Consider the following 23,392-nt stretch of genomic DNA (forward strand, 5'->3'; position numbering starts at 1 on the left):
CACCTGGAAAAGCAAAAAATTCCAAAGGGGAGGGGGACTCTCCCAGGCCGACCATCAATCTTCAGCCCCTCCCACTCAAAAGTACCTTCCTACGCCACTGTGTATATTAGTTCCAAGACTGTGAAACGAATAGCACAGCTAATACGAGCGCCGAACAGTTCAAAATTCAAGCTCAGATTGAATAAGTACTAAAAGTTGGTATGAAATAGACAAAAAAAGAGAGGAAATTTCACAATAATGTTATCACTGTTAAAAGTATGGTTTTAGAGTCAAGACATAGTTTCGAATGAGGTGTAACAGAAGTGTTAGACACTTCCATCGATCCCAGAAAATAAGCACACAGCTTGTTACCGTCGGTAATTAGCCACTAGTGTACAGTCAATACATGCAGCTACGGTCAATGCCCACAGCACAGGGTACATAGCAGCTACGGTCAATGCCCACAGCACAGGGTACATAGCAGCGATGGACATCTCAGGTCCACATAAAAGATAACAAGGTATCACGTTTCACTTATCACGCATACTGTCTGCATTTTGTAGCGACTAGAAGAAAACGTCACTTGCAAGCAACGGAAAGTTGTGGGCGAGTCTTCATTGCCTTTAAGTGTAGAAAACATCAGGATTGACATATATTTAAAGCCACCATCAAGCACCCGATGAAAAAACCTTATAATGGCTTATGCTGCTGATTTGGGGGGGGGGTGAGGGGTGGGGGTGCTTGTTTTTGGTACTTATTTGCCTGGAAACGCAATCATTTTAAATGCAATTTTCGGCCTAATATTGTGCAACATCTAACTTTGTGGGCAACGAATTTATAAACTAAAGGTATGCAATATCTAGTCAGTTTATAAACCATATTGTATAGTAATAATTATTCTTGCATGAATATAATGTTGGGCTCATCAGTAGGCCAACGTTTGACCACTCCCAGAATTTGAGACCCGAATCCTTACAGACATTTCAAGGGTGTGCTAGTTACTTAAGTTGGTTTCATTATTATTATTATTATTATTATTATTATTATTATTATTATTATTTGGGGCGGGGTGGGTGGGGAGGCTTCTTCAAGTTGATTTGGAATTAAACTACGGTTGCGACGATCAATATACCACACCATTCAGCATCACTGTTGCAAACACAGTTTCGTCTGGTTTTATTTCAATGGTTTGATGTCATAATAGCTTACAAGAATATTAAGCCTTAGAAACACTGCTTTCCCTTCTCGTATATCTGCCAAAACTCCCCGAAAAAAAAACGGCTTTAGAATTGGCTTGTCTCTTTAGCGTTCCTCAGGGGGATCATGTTGCACATGTTGCAATGCACGTAAGCTCCAACCTACGTAGATGTGCTATCGTTGATGACGTAATTTTTGAAGGAGGGAATTTGATTTGCAGCCAAGAGAAAATCATATAACTGACAGAACCGAAGTAGCCCTATTGCACTACGTAACACACCAAAATAATCGTTTGCAAGGTTTGTGGCGTCTTCGAAGTTTTGTTGTTGTTACGCTTTTGACCGTCCATATCAGCCAGACGTTGATATTAGCTAGCCCATATCAGGAAGTAAACTTTGCCCAAAAAACAAGAAATACCTGGCCGTGTGTTGCCCACACACGGTTGTTCGGTTAACGTAGAATCTAGCCTAACGATATAATGCTGTGGGGCCTAGGTATAAAACGAACCTAGAGCTAAGCCTAACCGAAACCACAACTTGCAGTGCACTTGCTGCACTGAAATGGACTGTTGTTTTTGTTGATTTTCATATCATTACTAGGTCTGAAAAAGGACAGGCCTAGGCTAGTAGATATTGATATAGGCTAGCCTAACGAAAGTTAGGCCTAAGCTACACCCTGCCCTAATTTCTCCTACATTGCAGTAGCTCAGGCCTAGCACTACAGGATAAGTAGTGCAAGGACATAGTAACTCGCCATGTAAATTTCTTCTTTATTCAAACTCTCAGTGAATCGAGAAGAGATATACTTACCACCAAACAAAAGAAATGATACCTATAACATTTCATGAATTTTATTACTCCACAGAAAAACAAAATCACAGCTCGATTGATGTCAGAATTACAAGTTACACAAGCAGCTGTATGATGGTCCAACACATTAAACAATTCAATAAACATTCAATGTCACAAACCAGAAACTGACTGCCTGTTTCTTGTGATTAACACTATGTATGACAAAATGACTGGAAATAATAGGTGGTATTGCATATAATTCAGATATTGTACATATAGCATGGTGGGCTCATAATTGTCGCACTTAAGGATTTGATCAACGATATCTATCAAGGAAAAATCCAAATCACTCGACTGTATGTGTTTTTCATATGTGTAGTTCCTCAGAAATGTTATGATCTCAAAATATTTAAGGTTCTGTGCTTATGCACCGTACAATTGAGCAGAATTTGACCACAAAATGTCTGTCGTGTCAAGTTCTTTCATACCCCTAAATTGACACATTCGTTGTAGGCCTAGAACTAACTGTAGTGTAGGCCTTAGTATACATCCATTGACTTTAGATGCTGTTTGCTATGCTCTGAGCCTCTAAGCTCAGACTGGTCAGGTTCCAGAGAGCAGTGTTATCATATTGAGGTAATGTTGGTTATTTTTAGGAAGTAAGATTTCCAAATGACCAAAAAATGTGCAAAACTGGTGGGAGGGTGTTAATAGCGAAAAAAATACCACAATTTGGTAAGCAAATAGCTGAAATGTATTCAAACTCATGAAATATGTCATTCTGCTTGACTGCAAAAAGTTTAGGTGGCCTGCTGTATCGTTGCTAGTAATAATTGAAGGTGCGTCAATTACGGGGGTGCGTCAATTATGAAGCCTTTACTATAATCAAACACACTTCTTTATCATGTGAAGGCTGAACTAGGCTAAGCCCCTGTATCACTGATGCAAATCAGGTTGGGCGTACACAGAATGTGGTTACTCACCCACACTCTTAAATTCTACATGCCAAAATGCAAAATTTAGCCGCCACTATTGACGCTATGTTTAACTTCTCGATACCTACACAGTACTGACTGCAGTGAAGTGCAAATCTGCAGTACAACATCAACACTTTTTAACTTAGGTTAGGCGTAAACATGTTGCTTTGTAATGCACGTTAAAAAATGATATTTCTGTATTACTGACGTTTGACTAGTTAGCCCATAATTCATTTGCCAAAATTTTGAGCATAGTGAATTTTCTATTTACCAAAGCTTAAGTTCTACTTGCTACTGGCAAGTTGGGGAGTGTATTTGTTGTGACCTGGTTGTCTGGTTTATAAAACTTTCATAAAACACTGAGAAGTAAACACTGAGATTGTTAACACAATTTCCAATTGTTCTAAAGTTTGCTGGCACTAAATTGTTCTCATTTTCATTCTTTTATTTTCAGGTTGAAGCTACTATGTAGCATGGCAGAGTTTTCAACATCTATGCCAGGTAGTAACTGTCCAACAACGAGCATTCCCTCCTTGGGAAACTCTGAGAAGTTGCAGTATACCATTCATAAATGTTCAAGTTTTTCAGCTAATTATGTTCCTGAGTGAGTAAGACTTGTCAAATGTTATTATCAAGCAAATCATTTTGCTTACAGTGGATGTGCACAGTGTCTATGGTTGACATAATGTTCAGACCAAGAACAGTTCTTCTTGCTACTCATAACAAAAACACTGCATGTTACTGGGTTTGGTTCTTGTAGGAATCAGAAAGAATAGTTACTTGTAGTTTACCTTCAGTAGATTTGAAAACAGTCATGGTGTAAAGAGTGGACCTGTCTTGAAACCAAAATTTAAATATGGAAATCAAATGACAGACTGCCTGTAATATCAACTGATTATGTTCTTAGGTAGTGCATAACACCACCTGTAGGATGGCTTGTGTAGATGCATATTTGTTCAAATTAATGAAACTTATCAAAAGCAATGATTTGCTTTGTGCTAAATGTACAGGTATTGCTTCAGCAAAGGCACTTCCTTTTTCTTTGTTATTGCAGGAATATTCTTGTAGACAAACCCAATGACCAGGCTTCCAGATGGACGTCAGAGAGTAACTGGCCTCCTCAGGTAGAAGTTTGTGCTTTTGTTACACTTGTAACAGTGACAAATTTCCCAAGTCATTTAATGTGATTGTGATTAAGGCACCTTGATGAAGTTTTTCCGTGTAATCAGAGTACCATTACAAGAGTTGAACACTTCAATGGTGGAGATTTTGCTTCCTTCATTGCATTATGAACACTGAAATTATGATGCAATCGAAAGGATAGGTCGTTATAAGATAAACAATATTCCTTTAGTTTGTCAAAATTTTATCTTGCAAAAGAATAGTGCGGCAGAATATTATCACGTTATGTTGTTTCGATTGTCATGAGAGTGTTACAGTGCACATTATGCTGAAAAAGAAACAATACTTGCTGAGGTGTTACAAGGTTCATCAAATTATTATAATACTAATCAGGCAGTTATCTTTACGATGACTAAGCAACCACGAATGTGGGAGAAGCCTGCAAGGGCTTATGGATTACAAGTTTCACGTCGGGTGGCTTCCAATGCAACATTTTATCTCGAATTTAGAATCTTTTCAATTGAGAACGTCATTTCAAATGGGAAAACTGTAGATTGGTCTTGGATTCAACCCCACTTTACTATGACCCAATCAGTGGTCGAACCACGAACCTCCCAATTGCTAAGCCCCAATACTTCAAATGCCACCGCCTTTATCCACTCGGGCCCTCGGCCACAGCACGGCTTTGCTTCGCTAAAATAGAACGCAATTTACATGAGTAAATAATGTGTATGGAATACATTACCATGACCTTAAAAAATTTCAGTGCTCATGTCAACTAACTATATCTTGAGAGTAATATACCTTTCTTGAAATATTCCCATACATATATATTTGTGCATTATCGTAATGTTGTCTTAATTTTAAACATAACGTGAGTTCATGAGTTGATTCATGTCGTCCAAGTGTCTCTAGTAATGATAATTTGAATACATCTAGGTTGCTATTGGTGATATGCAGATGACAATCCAATCAAATGAATCAACTATTCGTGTCTGTGGTAGTTTGTTGTGGCAATGTTCTTTATATTCAGTCATTCATTTATTATTCCACAGCACATCACATTGAAACTTGAAAAGTTGTCAATAGTGGAGAGCATCACATTTGGAAAATATGAGAAGACACATGTATGCAACCTTCAGAAATTCCAAATATTAGGAGGTTTATCGGAGGGTAAGATGGTGGATCTCTTGAACAGGTTTGTGAAAAAATATTTATGCATTGTATTGAGAGGTAGAAGCAAATAGTTACATTTGTTATGGTAAATTCAGAATCTTTGGAGTAAATGTTATGTTTACCCCACCCCTCTCTCTAGGGTACTCTATGCTAACTGTAGTGCTGAAATAGTATGAACATTGCATATTATGTGTATTCTGAATCTTTTGAGTAAATGTTATGTTTACCCCACCCCTCTCTCAAGAATACTGTATGCTTACTGTAGTGCTGAAGTAGTATACATGTGCATAGTATGTGCATATATATATATATATATGTGTATTTCATCCATTTCAACACTTTTTTTCCCCTTCCCTCTTTTTTTAGTAGACTACAGTATTTACCATATATGTTATTGGCTTTTATTCTTCTATCTCGTCAATTGTCTTTTTCTTTTTCTGCTTTTTTGCAGTGGACTACAAAATAGCCATGAGGCTGAGGAGTTTCCCCTGACATATATGGTAGAAGGTTGTCCAGTTCCTTGTCTGTACATTAAAATAGGTTAGTTTCACTTTGTTTTACTTCATAAACCATATTTACCAACATCGAGTGTCATGATTGTGAATTGTGCCCTAAATATGTTAAACCTTTTTGCAGAAATTCTGCATTTATCACATACTGTAAGTTGAAAACTTGTTGTAATTAAAGAGTTGACTTCCTTTAACAAACACTGGTTTTCTGAGTTTGGCACAAGATTTAGTAGAATAAACAACATTCATCTCCAAGGTTAGCTTAACATGAAACAAAAACTCCCAAAAAAACTTGTTTAAAATTGCAGGTCCAAACCAATATTAACACTGTTACAGTAGAGCACTATATATGGTTTCAATGATATTTATGCAATTTTTATATTTCTGCATATTTCCCAAGTCCAGTGCACTGTAGATTCAACAGTGTTCTTTTGTCTGTCTGTCTGTGTAGATTTCTGTGATACAACACTCATTTAAATGTGCCTCGCCTCGGTGGTCCCATCTTATGTTTGGTAATCTTTCCAACACAATATCGCCTGGAATAACTTGCCTTATATACTATTTCTACACTTTCTGTCATTAATAGTGAGAGATGATATCTTGTCTCAGGCTAACAGAATTAACAATTTTCTTTGAACAATTTTCCTGGAGTCCTTTCGTTACATCTACAGCTCTATCGAAGTTTTTAATGTTTTATTGAAGTTATATAATGGAATGGGACTTCTCCATCACATTTTTAATGTACGAGTTCTACTATTGCTTGGGAATTACACCTTGGTAGAGTGGTTAAAAGAATTAATTGCCAGAAAATTAGACTAATGATATATTGGAAATGTTGATCAGCGGGACAATACATGTAGCATTTTGAAGGTGTGGTTAGAGTATTTTCATTTTCTGTATGGTATTATTGTTACATAGTAGTGAGAGTGTTTCTGGTTTCACTTTCCTTTGGGCTCCATTGGAATTAATTGTTCATGGTTGTATTTGTGTGGTCAATGTAATAGGTATGGCACTTAGTTGTATCTTCACACTAGCATCTACCTGTGATGATCCTGTTTCTGTGATACAGTAGTTTGTTAAATAGTTAACTTGGTGATTTTTGCAGTCTCCTTTTGAACCATAATTTTAGACTTGTCAACCCTGGACACTGGTCTATGGCAATGATGGCCATGTGTGATACTGTTAAAATATAAGCATTGCATTATTAGCACAAGAACCCTATTCTTTTCTGTGAAGGTCATATGAGGTCAACCTGGGTTGACGCCTGAAAGCTTTGTTTCAAAACGTACATCTTTGTTGAACTTCATACTTGGTATGTAGGTGTTGCTTGGTGAGGACAAGAACCCTTTTGAAATTGATGGAGGTCAAAGGTCAAAAAGTGCTGCTTGGGTTGCAGTTCAGATGTGGTAGAGATATCCCCCTTAGTAAGTACAAGAACCCTAGTGTTTTCTAAATAGGTCAAAGGTCACTGGAGGTCATCAGGCATTAAAATCTGAAATCCTTGTTAACAGGATCATTCCAAAGTTAAAGGTAACAATTAGTCTGTGAGTTTGCTGATGCTATAATTTGCTTTTGGTGAACATACTTTGGTCAACTTCAGTTCAGTTTAGTTTGTGAGTGGACTCAATATGCAATTGGGTCTGATATAATCTTCAACAAATACATACATTCAGCCGAGAAATGAAATCTGCTTCATAGAGTTGACACTCTCTTGTGTTGAGTGATTTTAATTTTTAACACACTCAAAGTGTTTTCATATTTTTCTGAGCTTCAATGGGTCAACAGGTTATCTCAAATGGTCTCAAAGTTGGCCTTATTCTCTGTGATATATAAACTACATGTAGGTGACTTTGGCAATATTTAGGTTGTGAAAATATTTCACAGTGAATAAACAATGTCATGTAACTCTCATCCCTTAATAACAATTACGAAAGAGGAGTTCGGCGGCAAAGCTGATTTGCTAGCTCTCAAAAATTGGAATAGAAAATGTCCATTTGTTCATACGTAGAACAGCTATGTGTCTGTATTGCACATACAGTAGGAAGACAATTCTTATATTTGAAATAAAAATTCTATATTTAAAATCCTTACCCGGTGAATTAATTGGTTGATACCCACCCAAATGTGAGTGCCTCGAACAAGAGCTGAAAATCTCTGATCGTCTGGTTCTCACTTTATAAATCTTGGATAAATTTTACTCACCTGCTCTATATAAGTCGGTTAGTTTAGTGGAATTTTGAGCAAATTTACATGGCAAGGAATCTTGCAAAGCCGTCAGGCTTTCTGGTTTATAGCAGTCTTGAGGTGCATCAAGTCTGTTTTTCATACGTAACTGTGAATGGAACAGTATGGTGCAAACAAATTACAGTATATACAACATTTGTGTAGCAATTATCCCCATTATGCATAGCTATGCAATATTGAACAAATTAAATATTCCCTTCATTTATTTCAAAATGTATCATTAGTGATTGCATCTATTGCATCATTTATCTTGCAATGTTTTGTAGTACACTGTTCCTGTTGAGTCATTTTGACACTGTCATTTTCCAATGAAGTGTTTTTCAACCTTTCATCAGCTCGTCCCACAGTGCATCAATCTCCCTGTAATGAATATTGCTGATCAATGCAGTTTTTCTTACAAGCTGGGATATTTCAACAGTCAAAAAGAATTGTGCAATTAACCAACTGCTAAATAATCAATGGGGAATTTTTTTGGGACTCTTATTACAGTTAGTGCTTAATGGAGTAGCAGTAAAAGTTCACAAATGTTTGTATAAGCGTTGGTTTTGGTATCACCCTCTTACGTTGTTTTAAAATCATCATAAAGCCATAAGCACTGGAAAGAGTGCAATAATTCTCAACTTGGAAACCATTATTGAAAACATAAGTTATGATTATATATACTGTCTATTTATTTGATCGAAAACTACCCAAAAGGTGCTGGGAACTACTATATCCCGGCAATGGTTTTGTAGTGAATATTGTCCACTTCCTGTTTCAACTTTTGTTCAAGTTGGGTCAAGTTGTAGCAGAGAAAAGTGTAAACCTCTTCAAAATCAATCAGGCGGGGTTTAGTTTTATGCAGAAGTGCTTTCTCTGTTTGTTCAGCAAAGGATGTCAGATTTAGTTTTAGTTTCTAAGTACTCGTTGTGTTTTTGCATACTCAGTCTAATTCTGCGTTGAACACTGAGATGGTGCACATGATTGTTTTGTTAACAAAAAATTGTTGTATTCTTAGAAAGTTAGCATCTTCTTGTCAATGTCACTTTTCTATTTCAATGCTTAAATGTGTACTCTTTAGACTGTGAACCACATGTTGTTGAGGGGGGGGGGTGGGCGTTGGGTGGAAGCAGGGGATGGAGAGAGTGGAGAAAGTGGGAAGTGAGATTGAACAAGAGCTAGATGACCAAATATTTGTGCAATGGGTCATACACATGGCTCTACTTTTGCTGAGAGTAAAATTTGCAACTTGTGGGTTGAAGTTTGTGACTATTGTGTAACTTAGGTTAACATAGATTCTGTATGTACAGTAGAGAGAAGTAAAGGGAAAGGGGTTTGGAGGAAATCAAAGTACACTGCATCAACTCAGTATATATGGTACAGTGTAATCTACATTAATTTTCAGTTAAGAGACACTGCCACCCAAACATTTACTGTACTGTACATGGTAAGCCTGGTGTTAAACACCGCATGATCCATAGCATAGTCAAACATTTTAGGCTTCCATAAGTTATGGGTGCACAACCATGTTGGCAGCATCTGGGTTGCTGACCAAGTTTCTTGTACCCTGCATGAATATCTCAACTATCAAGAAATACCAGGGAATAACAAATATTACAAATGGTCGAGACACCTTGACATTGAATGAATGAATGAATGAATGAATGATTTATTTCCAGCATAAATTATACTAAGCAACACATTTGAAAGTAAACAATAAGTCAAGTGAAAAAAATAGTTTAAATTATACATATCAAATAATAATAATAATAATAATAATAATATTTATAGGAATATTTATAAAGCGCTAATCCACACAAAAGAGCGCATTAACAAAAAGTTGATTTAAATCATCTTAAACAAGTATGTTTTTAGCTGAGACTAAAAAGTTTGTGCGTGGAAATGGAGCAAACAGAAGTACGATACTTATTTGAATCCTTTTCCCCAGAAATACTAATTTGTCAGAAAATGAACTGGAAATATTTGGTGAAATATAACAAAAATTGTTACAGATGGTCAAACCAACTTGACATTGTATTCTCTGAAATGCGAGGAATATCGATTCATAGAAGTGTCCGCAATGCTAGTTTCTATACTATTGTGTTTCCTTGTATGTAGTGTACATAGTTTCATATTGCTTTCTCACCATATTGATGTTCACACTCCTAAGAATAACAGTGTTATTATTAATTACTCATATCTCATATTTTACTTGTTTTGGTTGATTGATTTGAAATAAAATGTGATTGAAATTTCCCTTCATGTCGTGTCTCTACGAACTGAAATATTTTACAGTCGAGCTGAAATTCCTCGCCGTAGCCTTAAATTATGTCAAAGCCACCAAATGTTAATAGAGTTCTTATCCTTTGTTACTTTCTTTCATTTCATTTCAGTTCCAATCCTGACTTACGGTACAAGTTACAACTTTAGCATATGGTATGTTAAATTACAAGGCATTCAAGAAGATGGAGCTGTCCAACATTGCCTCAGGCATTACAATAAGGTGTGTGTGCATTTTGCAAGTGAGATTTTGCATTAGCTGTAGTCTGGTATAGCAGGGTTTACAAGTAATTTTCTATGTGTGCCAGAGAGAAGAACTTCACTTTTCAAAGGTAGCGCATTCCTGCTCGGTCCCCGCAGTTTGGTTCACACGGACAGTCAAGCTAGAAAAGCATGATTCTTCTCATTGAAATAGCGTAGTTTGGTATAAAGAGGCAGCACTGGGATTTATACCAACATGGAGATGCCTATAATCATTGATTCATCGTTAACATTACTTGAGAAACTTGTTTCTTTGGTCTGAAATCTGACATAGCCATATATCTAGCTAAAATTTAGAGGTAGCCTTTGTCAACTCGAGACAAAACTTCTCATGTTTTGGTCTCAAAGGTGCAAAACTCTCAACAAACACTAAATAATTCAATCTCAATTCAACCTGTGTTACATTTTAATTTTCAAATAATTATCTTGTCACAAGTAAACATTGAGAAAGAGTATTAGTTGCTAGACCTGTTAAAATCTGGCAACCTTAAAAACTTTTTAAAATTTTTTTTATTTATTTTTTATTTATTTAATGTTTGTGTCAGAGATGGTGATAACTTTTAATATTAAATCAAAACATACAAAGAATATGAAAGACATAGTGATCAGTGGATTGTGTAGTAAATTGAAATATTAACTTGTTAAATTACAGATTTGTTTCTTACAGGTTTAGGTTCAAGTAAATTAGATTTCCAAGCTACTCTTTGTCATGAAATATGCTTCTCAGAAACTGTGACCATCCATGTAATAACACCTTTCAGTTCGGTAAATGATTAGTCATAAACATTTACATTGCCATTCACTTCTGTTTCTGGTTACGGTAAGACAGTTAGGTTTAATAGGTTGCCATCCTAGTCACGTAATAGTCGAAAGTAAAACAAGTACTTCGCCGTCAATGTTCAACTTCCTGTTATTGTTGAAACCCCTGGTATTCAAAACAGTGGTTGCTACCCTTTTTAGGGTCACCGAAAGAAATATGGAAGGCTGCCAAAAAAGTTTTGAAAAAAAAAAGGATGGGCCAATAGAAGAAAGGGTGGGGAAATCTTCAACAGTTCTCAAAATGAGCTAAACATTGCAAAAATAGAACACTATTTTATAACTAAGCACTATTAGCCATATGAAAATTTCTCAAAGGGGAGAAATCTCACATAGTCCCCTACCCCACACCATTTATCCACCACACCTACCCCACACCCTACATCCACCACCCCTACCCACAACCTTCATTAGCCACCAGTAGGTTGCCAAGATTGATCAGTCTTTTAAGATTTATATTTTAGAGGTTAATACAAAGGTTTTATTTCAAACAGGAGCAACTGAGTCCCAAGATTCACATTTTGAAAGAGGTGGAGTAGGGTTGGGGAGGGGTCCGGGAGGGGGAGGGGGGTTGGGGGTGTATTTTAAAGCTTTTAAGATTATTAATCCTTATAGGCATTCAAAGAGGCATCCTCATACAGGTATTATTCTAGGTACGTAAACTGACTGTAGTTGAGATAGTACAGTCTTGTACTCATTCTGATGGTTTTGTACACATACTTACTTGCACTCAGAGATGTTTGTCTGTATTCTTTAATACTGATACACACAGTTTTGTGATCCTATTTGCGAGGTACTCAGACAAAGTGAAATCAAATTGTTCATATTTGTGGACTCCGTGAGTACTTGGGACATTGTACTGGTACTCATAGTTTGTACTCACTGCCTCTATGATGTCTTCAGAACCAATGTGTTGGCTTTAGTAAGCTACTCATATCTCTTCTTGTACTCACTACAAGACTGTGTGAATGCATCTATGATAGCTTTGTTCTCATACATTGTACTCATCATCATAGTGTTGTACTCACTAAAAGTCTGTCTAGTTTGTACCTTCACAACCGATCATATATGTCAGCTATGGTAATCTCACTACTTATCTCTATCTCCTTGCTTTCATTTCAGTATCGTGAGAGGGAAGTGGCGAGGTTATGTCTAAAACACTTCAGACAGCACAACTACCCAGAGGCCTTTGAAATACTTCAGCAATCTACAGATGTTGTTCTCGAAGATCCGCTCTTGACAACACTTCATCAAAAAATTGTGAGTGCTAGAGTAGATTATTCAGAGCCCTGGGTACCAATATTCACTCAGAGTTGGAAGTTATGCAGTCGGTACATTATTACTGATTCATATTCACGGTCTAGTCGAACTGTAAAACCAAGATCTTTTGGTTTGAGAGGTGGGGCCAGGGGGTGCGTAGGTGGGTGGGGGAAGGGGGTGTGTAGGTGGGTGGGGCAGGGGTGTGTGTAGGTGGGTGTGGACAGGGGGTGTGTGTAGGTGGGTGGGGCAGGGGCGTTTGTAGGTGAGTGGGTTGATTATAGCTGATAGCCTTCATTTCTTTCTCCTTGGCGTTACATTGAGTTATGAAGTTTCGATTTTTTATGGCTCATGTAATTCAATTTTTCAAAGCATAGCCTCTCTATGCAAATTCTGTTCAACTGATAAGGTTAGTTCCTAGGTGTGGAGTTTTGATCAAAAAGAAAACACCTTAATCCACCTGGTTGTTGTCTCTCTTCACTCAAATACAGTAACATGAACAATGGCTTTTGGCCACCGACCTGACCGTTCCCAAAAAATGAAATGATAATAGAAAAGAACAAAGGAAAGAAGGCACCTACAATTGTGTTTAGCGATGCAGTCCCCATTCTGTTGTATCTGCTGAGGCAACTGTTATTAAAGATGGGGTACCTGTTTTGATTATTAAAGAAGGGGTACCTGTTTTGAGAAAATTAAGAAAGAAGCCATTGTAGACTTAACAAGGTTCTGGAAGGAGATAGAAGCAGATTCATCTACGTTCAAAGATGTCATGAATAATCACTCTCAATCACAAAAGGTTTACCCCCCTAAGACCCCTTCCATCTTGGCCCTCTCCCCCTGAGATGGCCCCTTCAGCCCGACTTCAAACCCCTGGTACTGTCAGTGGGACTGCAGGTTTCTTATTGTAGGCTAGAGCTCTTTTCATAAACACACAATTGATGGGTTTTAATACCATGTTCTGTACCAGTGTCACAACAGATGTTAACAGCTCAGTAATGTGATTTTAATTTCATAACATGACGAGGCACAGCAGATGTATCTAGTCCTAGCCATCGGACATACAAGGAACCGTCTTGAAGGTTAAGCTTGGTACCAAATAGTTAACCTAATAAAATGTAACCAACTTTGTTATAAAACTTTAATATGAAATGTACTGTTATTGTTATTTATCATGCTAATAAATGTATATCAAATTAAAGGTTAACACATGTATCACAGGACTAGTCTCCACCAGATTACTGTATATGCCAACCAACATTTTAAAATTCCACATGTGTTTCGAATATATCCCACAAAGCAATAGGATATAAGTAAATGAGTAAATGAACAAATGAATGGATAACTAACTCGAAAATGATAATTACAAATGTGAAAAGGGGCAATGGATCTTGTTTGCTAGAAAAGGATTCAAACCAGTTGCGCACATCACTGGTTTGGAATCCTGTTCTATCCTTAATGAAGAAAAGACTTTAGGTTGACAATCATGTTGTTCATTGTGTTTAAGGTCTGTGAGGGTGACTACAGGTCGTGCGAGAGAATTCTGGAGGGAACCATGAAAGATAAACTGTTCACCAGCTTCATCAGCCGTCAGACTTACCAAGCAGAGTGGACTCAGGTGTCGCCATCTATAGGAGATGATGACACAAGACCAGGGATGAGAGGCGGACATCAAATGTGTATTGATCCTGATGCAGGTAAGTCTCACAGTGTAAATAGGTAGCTGGCTGTAATGTTTGGATGATGTAATCTAAATAACTTAGAGATCCACAGATATAGATCAGCAAAAATACAATGCAGATTATTATAGTACAGTATAGTAACAAACAGTACAGCATTGCATAGCATAGCATAGTAAATGTATAGTATTTACAGCATAGTATTGTATCGTATAGTGCAGTATAGTATAGCATTGCATAGTATAGTATCTTGCAGTTTATCATAGCATTGTATGGTAAAGTATAATATAGTACAGTATATTATAGTGCAATATAACATTGTATAGTGTAGCATTGTATAGTATAGTGCAGTTTATCATATCATACAGTAGCTTTGTATGGTATAGTATAAATTAGTATAGTGCAATACAGCATTGTATAGTGAAGCATAGCATTGTATGGTATAGTTTAGTATATTTCAGTATATCATAGCATTGTATGGTATAGTATAATATAGTACAGTATAGTATAGTGCAGCATAGCATTGTTTTGTATAGTATCGTGCAGTTTATCATAGCATTGTATGATATAGTATAACATAGCATAGTAAAGTGCAGTATAGTATAGTGCCGTATCGCATATACAGTATAATGTAGCATAGTACAGTAAAACATTCAATTTATAACAAATAACGTCATGGCTGTTTCAAATGATATTGATATTTCTCTACTCTGTTATCTGATAGATAGTTAAATTTGTTGGGAATGTTAAAAAACAAAAATGTTAAACAGGGCTTTACTTTTTCATCATTTTGATATGATTGCATTTTTTTAAACCACTCTTCAGAAATGCTTTATCTTCTTGGAGGCTGGGACGGCAAGAGTGATTTAGGAGATTTCTGGTCCTATGACATTAACTCGAATAGATGGAACTGTATATCTGCAGATTCTTCCAAGGAGGTAAAATTATCAACCAGGTCAAGTATTTTGACTAAAGCATCTCATAAATTATTGATTATTGGTACAGTTATCACATTTAAATCTCAGTGAGGTAGGTTTGTGCCAAGATTTTACTATGACATGAGAAAATCATAATTAGCCTTTGAAGAAGATCCTGCTAGGATTGAAACGTCAGGCCAACTTACTTTTACACATTCTCCTACACAGGCTCTCTAGTGGATAAGCAGTTTGCTAACAGTTTTATTTTATGTAAAAAATCATAATAAAAGGTATTCAACTTCAAGGTAATATTTCAAATACAATGGCTTTGCAGTTTTTGAAGAAAATTAAAATTAAAGTCATTGTATGGGTGGCCAGTGATGACTAATTTATTCCTTCATTCAGATGTATGGAAATAAATGTCAAATTTTGACAATTTTTGGGTATAGTTCCTTTGCATCAGAAACTTTAACCCCTCCTCTGGAATAGTTAAACTCTTTGTCATCGTCTTCTGTGATCATGATATATTGTTATTCAGCTGAATTCAGTTTTGTTTATTATTTTTGTTCCATAGGATGGACCTAGCCCAAGGTCTTGTTTTAAACTATGCATTGATACCAACAAGAAACAAATCTACACGTTAGGTAGATACATGGATTCAAATATGAGGAAATTGATACCATTAAAGGTTTGTATAAATAGATACGATAATGTAATGTCATTCTCTTTTTCCCTGAATCTGTCGATATAGTTATAGCAAAGTTTGCTATTTCTATTAACTGACATTTATTGGGTTAACTTTCATTAGTACTATCCTTAGAAGAATGTTGACAGATGTCTTTATCATCATCATCATCATCATCATGTGATCAGGCTAATGACTAACTTAGTACAGGTCTTACTTTAGCATGAGGGAATATCTAATTTCCTTAACATAACATTGTTCTTGGTTCAGCAGTTAAATTTGGGTGTGAACCACTGCTTTAATTTGCCTTTTGAACAGACATGTTTGTTGGTTGCAAGGGGTCGTATTTGCAAGGGGTCGTGTCTGCAACCCTTGGGTTTTCTACAATTTTTGCTTTGGTTTTTTGGTGTCAAAAAAAGGCTATCATTTATCTAAGCCAAAAATTGCTGCACAACATTACTATGCAGATTCACCGTTTGTGTGAGAGGTTATGTTCATAGAAACATAGATTACAAGAAAAAACAGAAATTATACCTCAAAAGTGTAGTGTTTATTACCTATCCGTTAACACTCTCTTTGATACAGAGTGACTTTTACGTCTATGACATCGAAGCTAACAAGTGGACGTTAATATGCGACGATACTGCTTCCTACGGTGGACCTAGGCTCATCTTTGACCATCAGATGTGCATGGACCCTGTCAACTCAGTTATTTACGTTTTTGGCGGAAGAATTCTCTTCAGGTAAAAGCCACAGTTTACTTTTTTTGCAATATTGTGGTTATGCTTTACAATATTACCTTCATATTATGTCTTTCTTAATTTATGTGACTCTAATATTAAGCAACAAAGCAAAAGGATGATATTAAGTGTGTTGTATTGAAGCTTTTCTTGACCTTTGATCCTGGCAGGATCTATCTCAGAGGCAGACTGGCAGAGTTAAAACCACATGAATTAAAAAACAAATTTTGTAAAGGTAACAGACGTGTAGAAGATGGTGAATTAGAGAACAGGGAATATTGAGATGGCATTGGACGATAAATTATATCAAGGATCCCGTTAGGATTGATACGTGAAGGCTTCAAACTATTGTAGATATAATAATCTATCTGTGATGATGTTCCAGTATGGTATCATGTTTCCCTACATGTTAAGAATAGAAACAGTGTAAAGTAGTTGTCTCAGAGATGGTGCCAAAAATATTCCACTTTTATAATCATAACCTTTAAAATAAAGTCAATGAAACAGCACAAACAGATTTTAAAAGAGTTGCAAATATTAATTGTAATTGCAGTAGCCATCCCTTTCATTCAAAGCTAACTATTCTCTGCGATCACATAAAGTGCCATGCAAGAAATATCAGACCTTTTTGAGAATACTAAACAATTTTTTTATTATCCAATTTGGAGTATTAGAGCCGTTTGTTATAATCTTTCTACTCATTCAACAATTGCTTATTTGATGTTCTCCTAAAATTGTTTCACTCTGACCTCAACTTCTTAAATTTTTATTGCATTTATTTCATTTCATAATTTTTACTCCTAGGTTTCCTATATTTTATAAATTGTTTGAAATTAATACTGGAATAAACTGAACCTGAATATAGGCTTCATGTACAAGCCTATTCTTTTTGACAATTTCTCAGAAAAGAAATTGACAAAAATGTATTCATGTTAGTCTCAAATTCTGGCTTTTTGGAGACTCTCAGCTTGCATTCTCCCTGCTCCATTATATTTGAGAATTTGGGTCTGCGAGGGCTTGTAACCAAGTCATTACTACTCACTAAAACTTCCTGTATCTTAATTGTTCATAAATGAGTATCGAGGGCTGCGAGGGCTGGTTACCAAGTCTTTACTCACTAAAATTCCTGTATCTTAATAATGTCTGTCCATTTACTTTAGTGGTCCATCAGATTCGCTGACGGACGAAAGGCCCACGGAAGGCTCGTTCAGTGGCCTTTACAGTTATCACATCCCTACCAATACTTGGACCTTGCTCAGGCCGGACATCGAGGCAACTGCCAATGGTCAGCAGTCCCTCAAAGCAAGGATCGGACATTCTATGCTATTCCATCCAGTAAGTTGTTTGTGTTTTTTGTTCATTTTTGGTTTGATGAGCAGATAAGTCAAGGTGCATGTGTAACGTGTGAGTGTGATCGTCATGATCAGAACATTTTTAAGATTTGACTGACTTCTTTGCTCTAGTATTTCTCGAACGAAAGTATTTTAGAAACATCCGACAGTAAACGACAGGAAAATGCTACTTTTGCTAGAATGTGTTCGCATTCCAGAGAATAACATGGGTTTATGTTTTGCATAACAATTTTCAGTTTTCTTCATTTGGATAATTATAAATGCTAGTTTTGTGTGCCAAGAACCGCTGTACGTATTTGCAATTGTTTAGCAGTTCCGTCTTGTATGTACAAGGCTAAAGTCGATAAATTATTCTGTGGATGAAACAATAAAACCAAGTTTATTACCAGATTAGATCTTCTAGTCTTGAGATTAGTTTTCCTCTTTGGTAGATTGCTAACAAAATTGTGTTTCTTGGGGGGATTTTTGATTTTTAAAAGGTGTTTGATTATATAATAATGCAGGGCAAGACTTATCAGAGATTATGAGTACTGTATCTCTGGTCCCATTCCAGAAAACCTAGTGCCTTTCAAGAGAAATCAGAGATATTACACTATGCTTTATCCATATGACAATAGTAATATAATATGAGAGCATAGTGGCCAATTTGCTGAGGCGTCGGACTCGTGATCCAAGGATCGTCAGTTCGATTCATTCCTAGTTCATTACGTTGTGTCCTTGGGCAAGATGCTTTATCTCACTTGCCTCTCTCCACCCAGGGGTTAAATGGGTACCTGTGAGGTAGCTTGTCATTGGGCGCAGTATATAACTGCTGCCGACTGGAGGGATTGTCTCTGGGACAGGTTATCATTGACCAGGGGTAATATAACGTCTGTAAAACTTTGAGACCTATCGCTGGTGTAAAGCGCTATATAAAAATCAAATATTATTATTATTATTAATATTACCCTGAATAGTCATATGGTGTTCTTTGTCTTGACAAAGAGAGAGAGAGACAGAGAAACCATGCTATGATGTTTCTCACCATTTTATCATCTTTAATAATATAGCAGACTGGTAGTTAGAGAAGCGTACTACAAACATGTTACTATACCAACATTAATGTCTCTGTCTCACCCACAGGGAAATCGTAAATTGTACATATTTGGAGGGCAGCGTGGTAAGGAGTGCCTCAGCGATTTCTTTTCTTACGACCTTGATACCGGAGAGGTGGAAATCATTCTTGATGGCTTCAAGAAAGACGATCCCGGTGGTAAGTTCCTTTCGATCAGATAATAGAAAGCTGTATCTGAATTCCTTTACTTTAAGGGTGTTGCAGAGTTTTTCCGTCTAGCTAGTCAGAAAGTATCAAGCCGATGATAAGTCCGAAGTAAAACCGAACAAACTCACAACACATTGAGTTTTGTATTGATAAATGGTATAAAAATCAAAAAAACTTTCTGCAGTTGAGACTTTCAAAAATTCCAGCAGCCAAAATGGGGTGTATACTATACACCACAGAGAACCACGCAAGAGTAGAAATGCTGCGTAGGAATGTGATCCATTGTTTGTCTTCATGTGCTGCAGTAGAGAATGTCAGTAACAGTATATAATACAACAATACCTATCTTGCTATGGGTTCTCTTCAGTGGTTTGCAGGACACAGATTTGTCAGAACACAGTTAACCCTACAGGTTTTGGAATTTTCATTTGAAAACATTTATTCATCTTTTATACATTTATATCATTTATTGTACATCTAGAATCGAATGATAATGTCGATAATGTAAAATTTCCAGGAACTGAAGAGATATAAAACAGTTTAAGACTTCTTTCAGGCCATTGGGAGGGGGAGGTTTTATGGGTCTTGTTGAGGGCTGCTGCCATAGTTTTTCTCTAAATGTAGCAATTTGTTTCTGACAGAACATTTACCCTTCTTCACACAATGAAGTCATGGGTGACAACAGCTTTTGTTCCCATAATTGCTTCTATATTAATATATAATGATAATAATAAGCAAAATTAATCATAAATTAATTAAATCGATATCCTATGGAATACCTATAAGTACTTAGGTAGTAATAAAACACCTTTTGTTGTTTGCTATTGCACTTCTTTATTTCACTTTCACTAGTAAGGAATCTTTTGGACAAACAGGAAGTTTGTGTGGATCTAAGGAAAGGTTTAAAACAAATGACCAGTGTATGGATTTTATTAGGTAATGAGTGAATATGAAAGAAGGGAACATCTATGATATCATGTTATTTGGTAATTAATGGTGCTGAAGAATGTTATCATGTAATCTTACAATTTATTTGTTCTTACTTTTTCTCCCGTAAATTGTAAAAGACTTGGATTGAGAGAGATTGGGAGGTGATAATTTGAAGTTTGTTCTCATGCTTATACACTTCAGAGATGATATGAGGGCCGTGTTTTGTCATTCTTTCACAGCTCCATGCTTAGGCTCTACTCAGAGGGCAACCATTGATCCAGAGTTGAATGAAATTCACGTCTTATCTGTGAGTCAAAACTTTAACTGTTCTTTGCTGGAAATTTGAAAGGAAGTTAGGTTTTTATAGGGTTAATCATAGGGTTGTTATAGGGTTAATCATAGGGTTGTTTTTATAGGGTTAATCATAAGGTTGTTATAGGGTTTCTATAGGGTTAATCATAGGGTTGTTATAGGGTTAATCATAGGGTTGTTATAGGGTTAATCATAGGGTTGTTTATATAGGGTTAATCATAGGTTTTTTTTGTTATAGGGTTAATCATACTGTTGTTAAACCGTTAATCATAGTGTTGTTGTAGCGTTAATCATAGCGCTAATGAGTGTTAATCATTAAGTATTGAATATTGTATATTACTTGACAAGTGACTGTGCAAGTTCCCTCCTCTGCTAACTGATGTTATTTTGGGGAATTAATTAACTATCTGTAGGTAATTAGTAGTATCAATGGCTCATTACAGCAATGTAAATATGCGTGCGACGACTTTATGAGCAAGAAGAATAACATTACCTGAATCATAATAAGTAAAACCTAGATTACACACACTGAACTTTGATATGTTTAAACTTTTCTGATCCCAGGTAAAAGGTCTTATGTATAAAAAAAATGTAAACAAAAAATCCATAATTATGAAATTATTTACACAGATGTAAAGCAACAGGATGACACAAACATGCAGTTGAGTGAATGCCAAAGTACTGTACGGACTTAGTGTATTATGTGAATATAATATAAATATCATACTTGTATGCAACTATGCACAGACCATTACCATGGCAAATAACACTGGAGTATTATGGCAGACATTTAGTACAACAGTTTGTTGGATCTGGACAAATGATGGTCAATTATTTCAAGCAAAGGTTATTTAAATCAGAATGGATTTTATGTATAGTCATAATAATGATTAAAAGTCAGTTGGATGGTTTGTATCCAGACAGAAGTAATAAATATCGAAATTAGAAGTGAGAGCAGCCACTCAGGAAATATTTACATTTATTGAAACTATCTCGTTGTGCTGTGTATGCAATAGTTTAATCGGGATGTAGATGTGTGTGAAATTTAATTCTGTTTACATCATTTGCCGATTCTCCAAACCGACCTGAGCTGTTGCCACGGTAGCAGCTATGTATAGAGGTCAGCTGTCTCCACATTAATAACATTTGAAAATGTCATTGTTAGCAAAGGAAACACACTTTTTGTGCAGTTCATTTGGGTGTTTACGATACTGTTATGGCATATGTGTGCATAGATATGAAAGTTCAAAACATAAAAGGAGGGGGTTGTTTCAAAAAGCATTAAATTTTTTGCCCCTTTTGTTTTACTTCAATTTTCTTTTAAATTTTGTTTGCAAGATACTGTGTATACAAAATCCTTTCATTTAGTCTTTAAAGTAATATAGATAACTGTTATAAGCCACTATCTTCAAAATCAGTTAAAGAAAAATTTGGTTCCTTTTGGGAAATATCAAAGGTTGAAAGGAGACATAAATAAAACATACCACCATTATTGGTCTATGTGATTGAGATAAAAGTTATAAACACAATCCCCAAACAGTTGAGAGAAAAATCTTGTTCCATTTGGGGGATATCAAAGTTTAAAGCTCCTTTAAACACAAGGTTGAAGACTCACTATGAGTAAATATGATCTTTGGGGTCGTTTCTCCTTTAAGTTTTCTCAAACATACTGTACCCATTTGAGGTTGGAATGTTTAGTCAAAAGTGTCCCCTTTTCAAATGCTACAGCCAGTTCATACAACTGTTACACATTCTCTGGCCTTGTTGGTATATGTGTTGGTATATGTGGAATATATCCGTTGGTATATCTGTTGGTCTATCTGTTGGTATATCTGTTGGTATATCTGTTGGTCTATCTGTTGGTCTATCTGTTGGTATATCTGTTGGTCTATCTGTTGGTATATCTGTTGGTCTATCTGTTGGTCTATCTGTTGGTCTATCTGTTGGTATATCTGTTGGTATATCTGTTGGTATATCTGTTGGTATATCTGTTGGTATATCTGTTGGTCTATCTGTTGGTATATCTGTTGGTATATCTGTTGGTATATCTGTTGGTATATCTGTTGGTATATCTGTTGGTATATCTGTTGGTATATCTGTTGGTATATCTGTTGGTATATCTGTTGGTATATCTGTTGGTCTATCTGTTGGTATATCTGTTGGTATATCTGTTGGTATATCTGTTGGTATATCTGTTGGTCTATCTGTTGGTATATCTGTTGGTATATCTGTTGATCTATCTGTTGGTATATCTGTTGGTCTATCTGTTGGTATATCTGTTGGTATATCTGTTGATCTATCTGTTGGTATATCTGTTGGTCTATCTGTTGGTATATCTGTTGGTCTATCTGTTGGTATATCTGTTGGTCTATCTGTTGGTATATCTGTTGGTCTATCTGTTGGTCTATCTGTTGGTATATCTGTTGGTATATCTGTTGGTCTATCTGTTGATCTATCTGTTGGTCTATCTGTTGGTATATCTGTTGATCTATCTGTTGGTATATCTGTTGGTCTATCTGTTGGTATATCTGTTGGTATATCTGTTGGTATATCTGTTGGTCTATCTGTTGGTCTATCTGTTGGTATATCTGTTGGTATATCTGTTGATCTATCTGTTGGTCTATCTGTTGGTCTATCTGTTGGTCTATCTGTTGATCTATCTGTTGGTATATCTGTTGGTCTATCTGTTGGTATATCTGTTGGTCTATCTGTTGGTATATCTGTTGGTATATCTGTTGGTATATCTGTTGGTATATCTGTTGGTATATCTGTTGATCTATCTGTTGGTATATCTGTTGGTCTATCTGTTGATCTATCTGTTGGTATATCTGTTGGTATATCTGTTGGTCTATCGGTTGGTATATCTGTTGGTATATCTGTTGGTCTATCTGTTGATCTATCTGTTGGTATATCTGTTGGTCTATCTGTTGG

General features: G+C 36.1%; 1 protein-coding gene across 1 annotated transcript in view; it reads left to right on the forward strand.

The window, feature by feature from the left end:
* The first annotated feature begins 1,321 nt into the window (after window positions 1-1,321).
* The window catches only part of LOC139961409 (muskelin-like), a 29,260-nt gene continuing 7,189 nt past the window's right edge, over window positions 1,322-23,392 (forward strand). The window contains exons 1-14 of the mRNA XM_071960551.1: window positions 1,322-1,475; window positions 3,399-3,548; window positions 3,999-4,068; window positions 5,122-5,264; window positions 5,694-5,782; window positions 10,368-10,477; window positions 12,454-12,591; window positions 14,093-14,282; window positions 15,090-15,202; window positions 15,756-15,869; window positions 16,452-16,609; window positions 17,767-17,941; window positions 19,081-19,210; window positions 20,389-20,456. Of these exons, the coding sequence (XP_071816652.1) occupies window positions 3,418-3,548; window positions 3,999-4,068; window positions 5,122-5,264; window positions 5,694-5,782; window positions 10,368-10,477; window positions 12,454-12,591; window positions 14,093-14,282; window positions 15,090-15,202; window positions 15,756-15,869; window positions 16,452-16,609; window positions 17,767-17,941; window positions 19,081-19,210; window positions 20,389-20,456 (1,629 nt within the window). The 5' untranslated portion in view covers window positions 1,322-1,475; window positions 3,399-3,417. The remainder of the gene's footprint in view (window positions 1,476-3,398; window positions 3,549-3,998; window positions 4,069-5,121; window positions 5,265-5,693; window positions 5,783-10,367; window positions 10,478-12,453; window positions 12,592-14,092; window positions 14,283-15,089; window positions 15,203-15,755; window positions 15,870-16,451; window positions 16,610-17,766; window positions 17,942-19,080; window positions 19,211-20,388; window positions 20,457-23,392) is intronic.

The sequence above is a fragment of the Apostichopus japonicus genome, chromosome 20 (assembly GCF_037975245.1).
Source record: "Apostichopus japonicus isolate 1M-3 chromosome 20, ASM3797524v1, whole genome shotgun sequence".
Lineage (NCBI taxonomy): Eukaryota > Metazoa > Echinodermata > Holothuroidea > Aspidochirotida > Stichopodidae > Apostichopus > Apostichopus japonicus.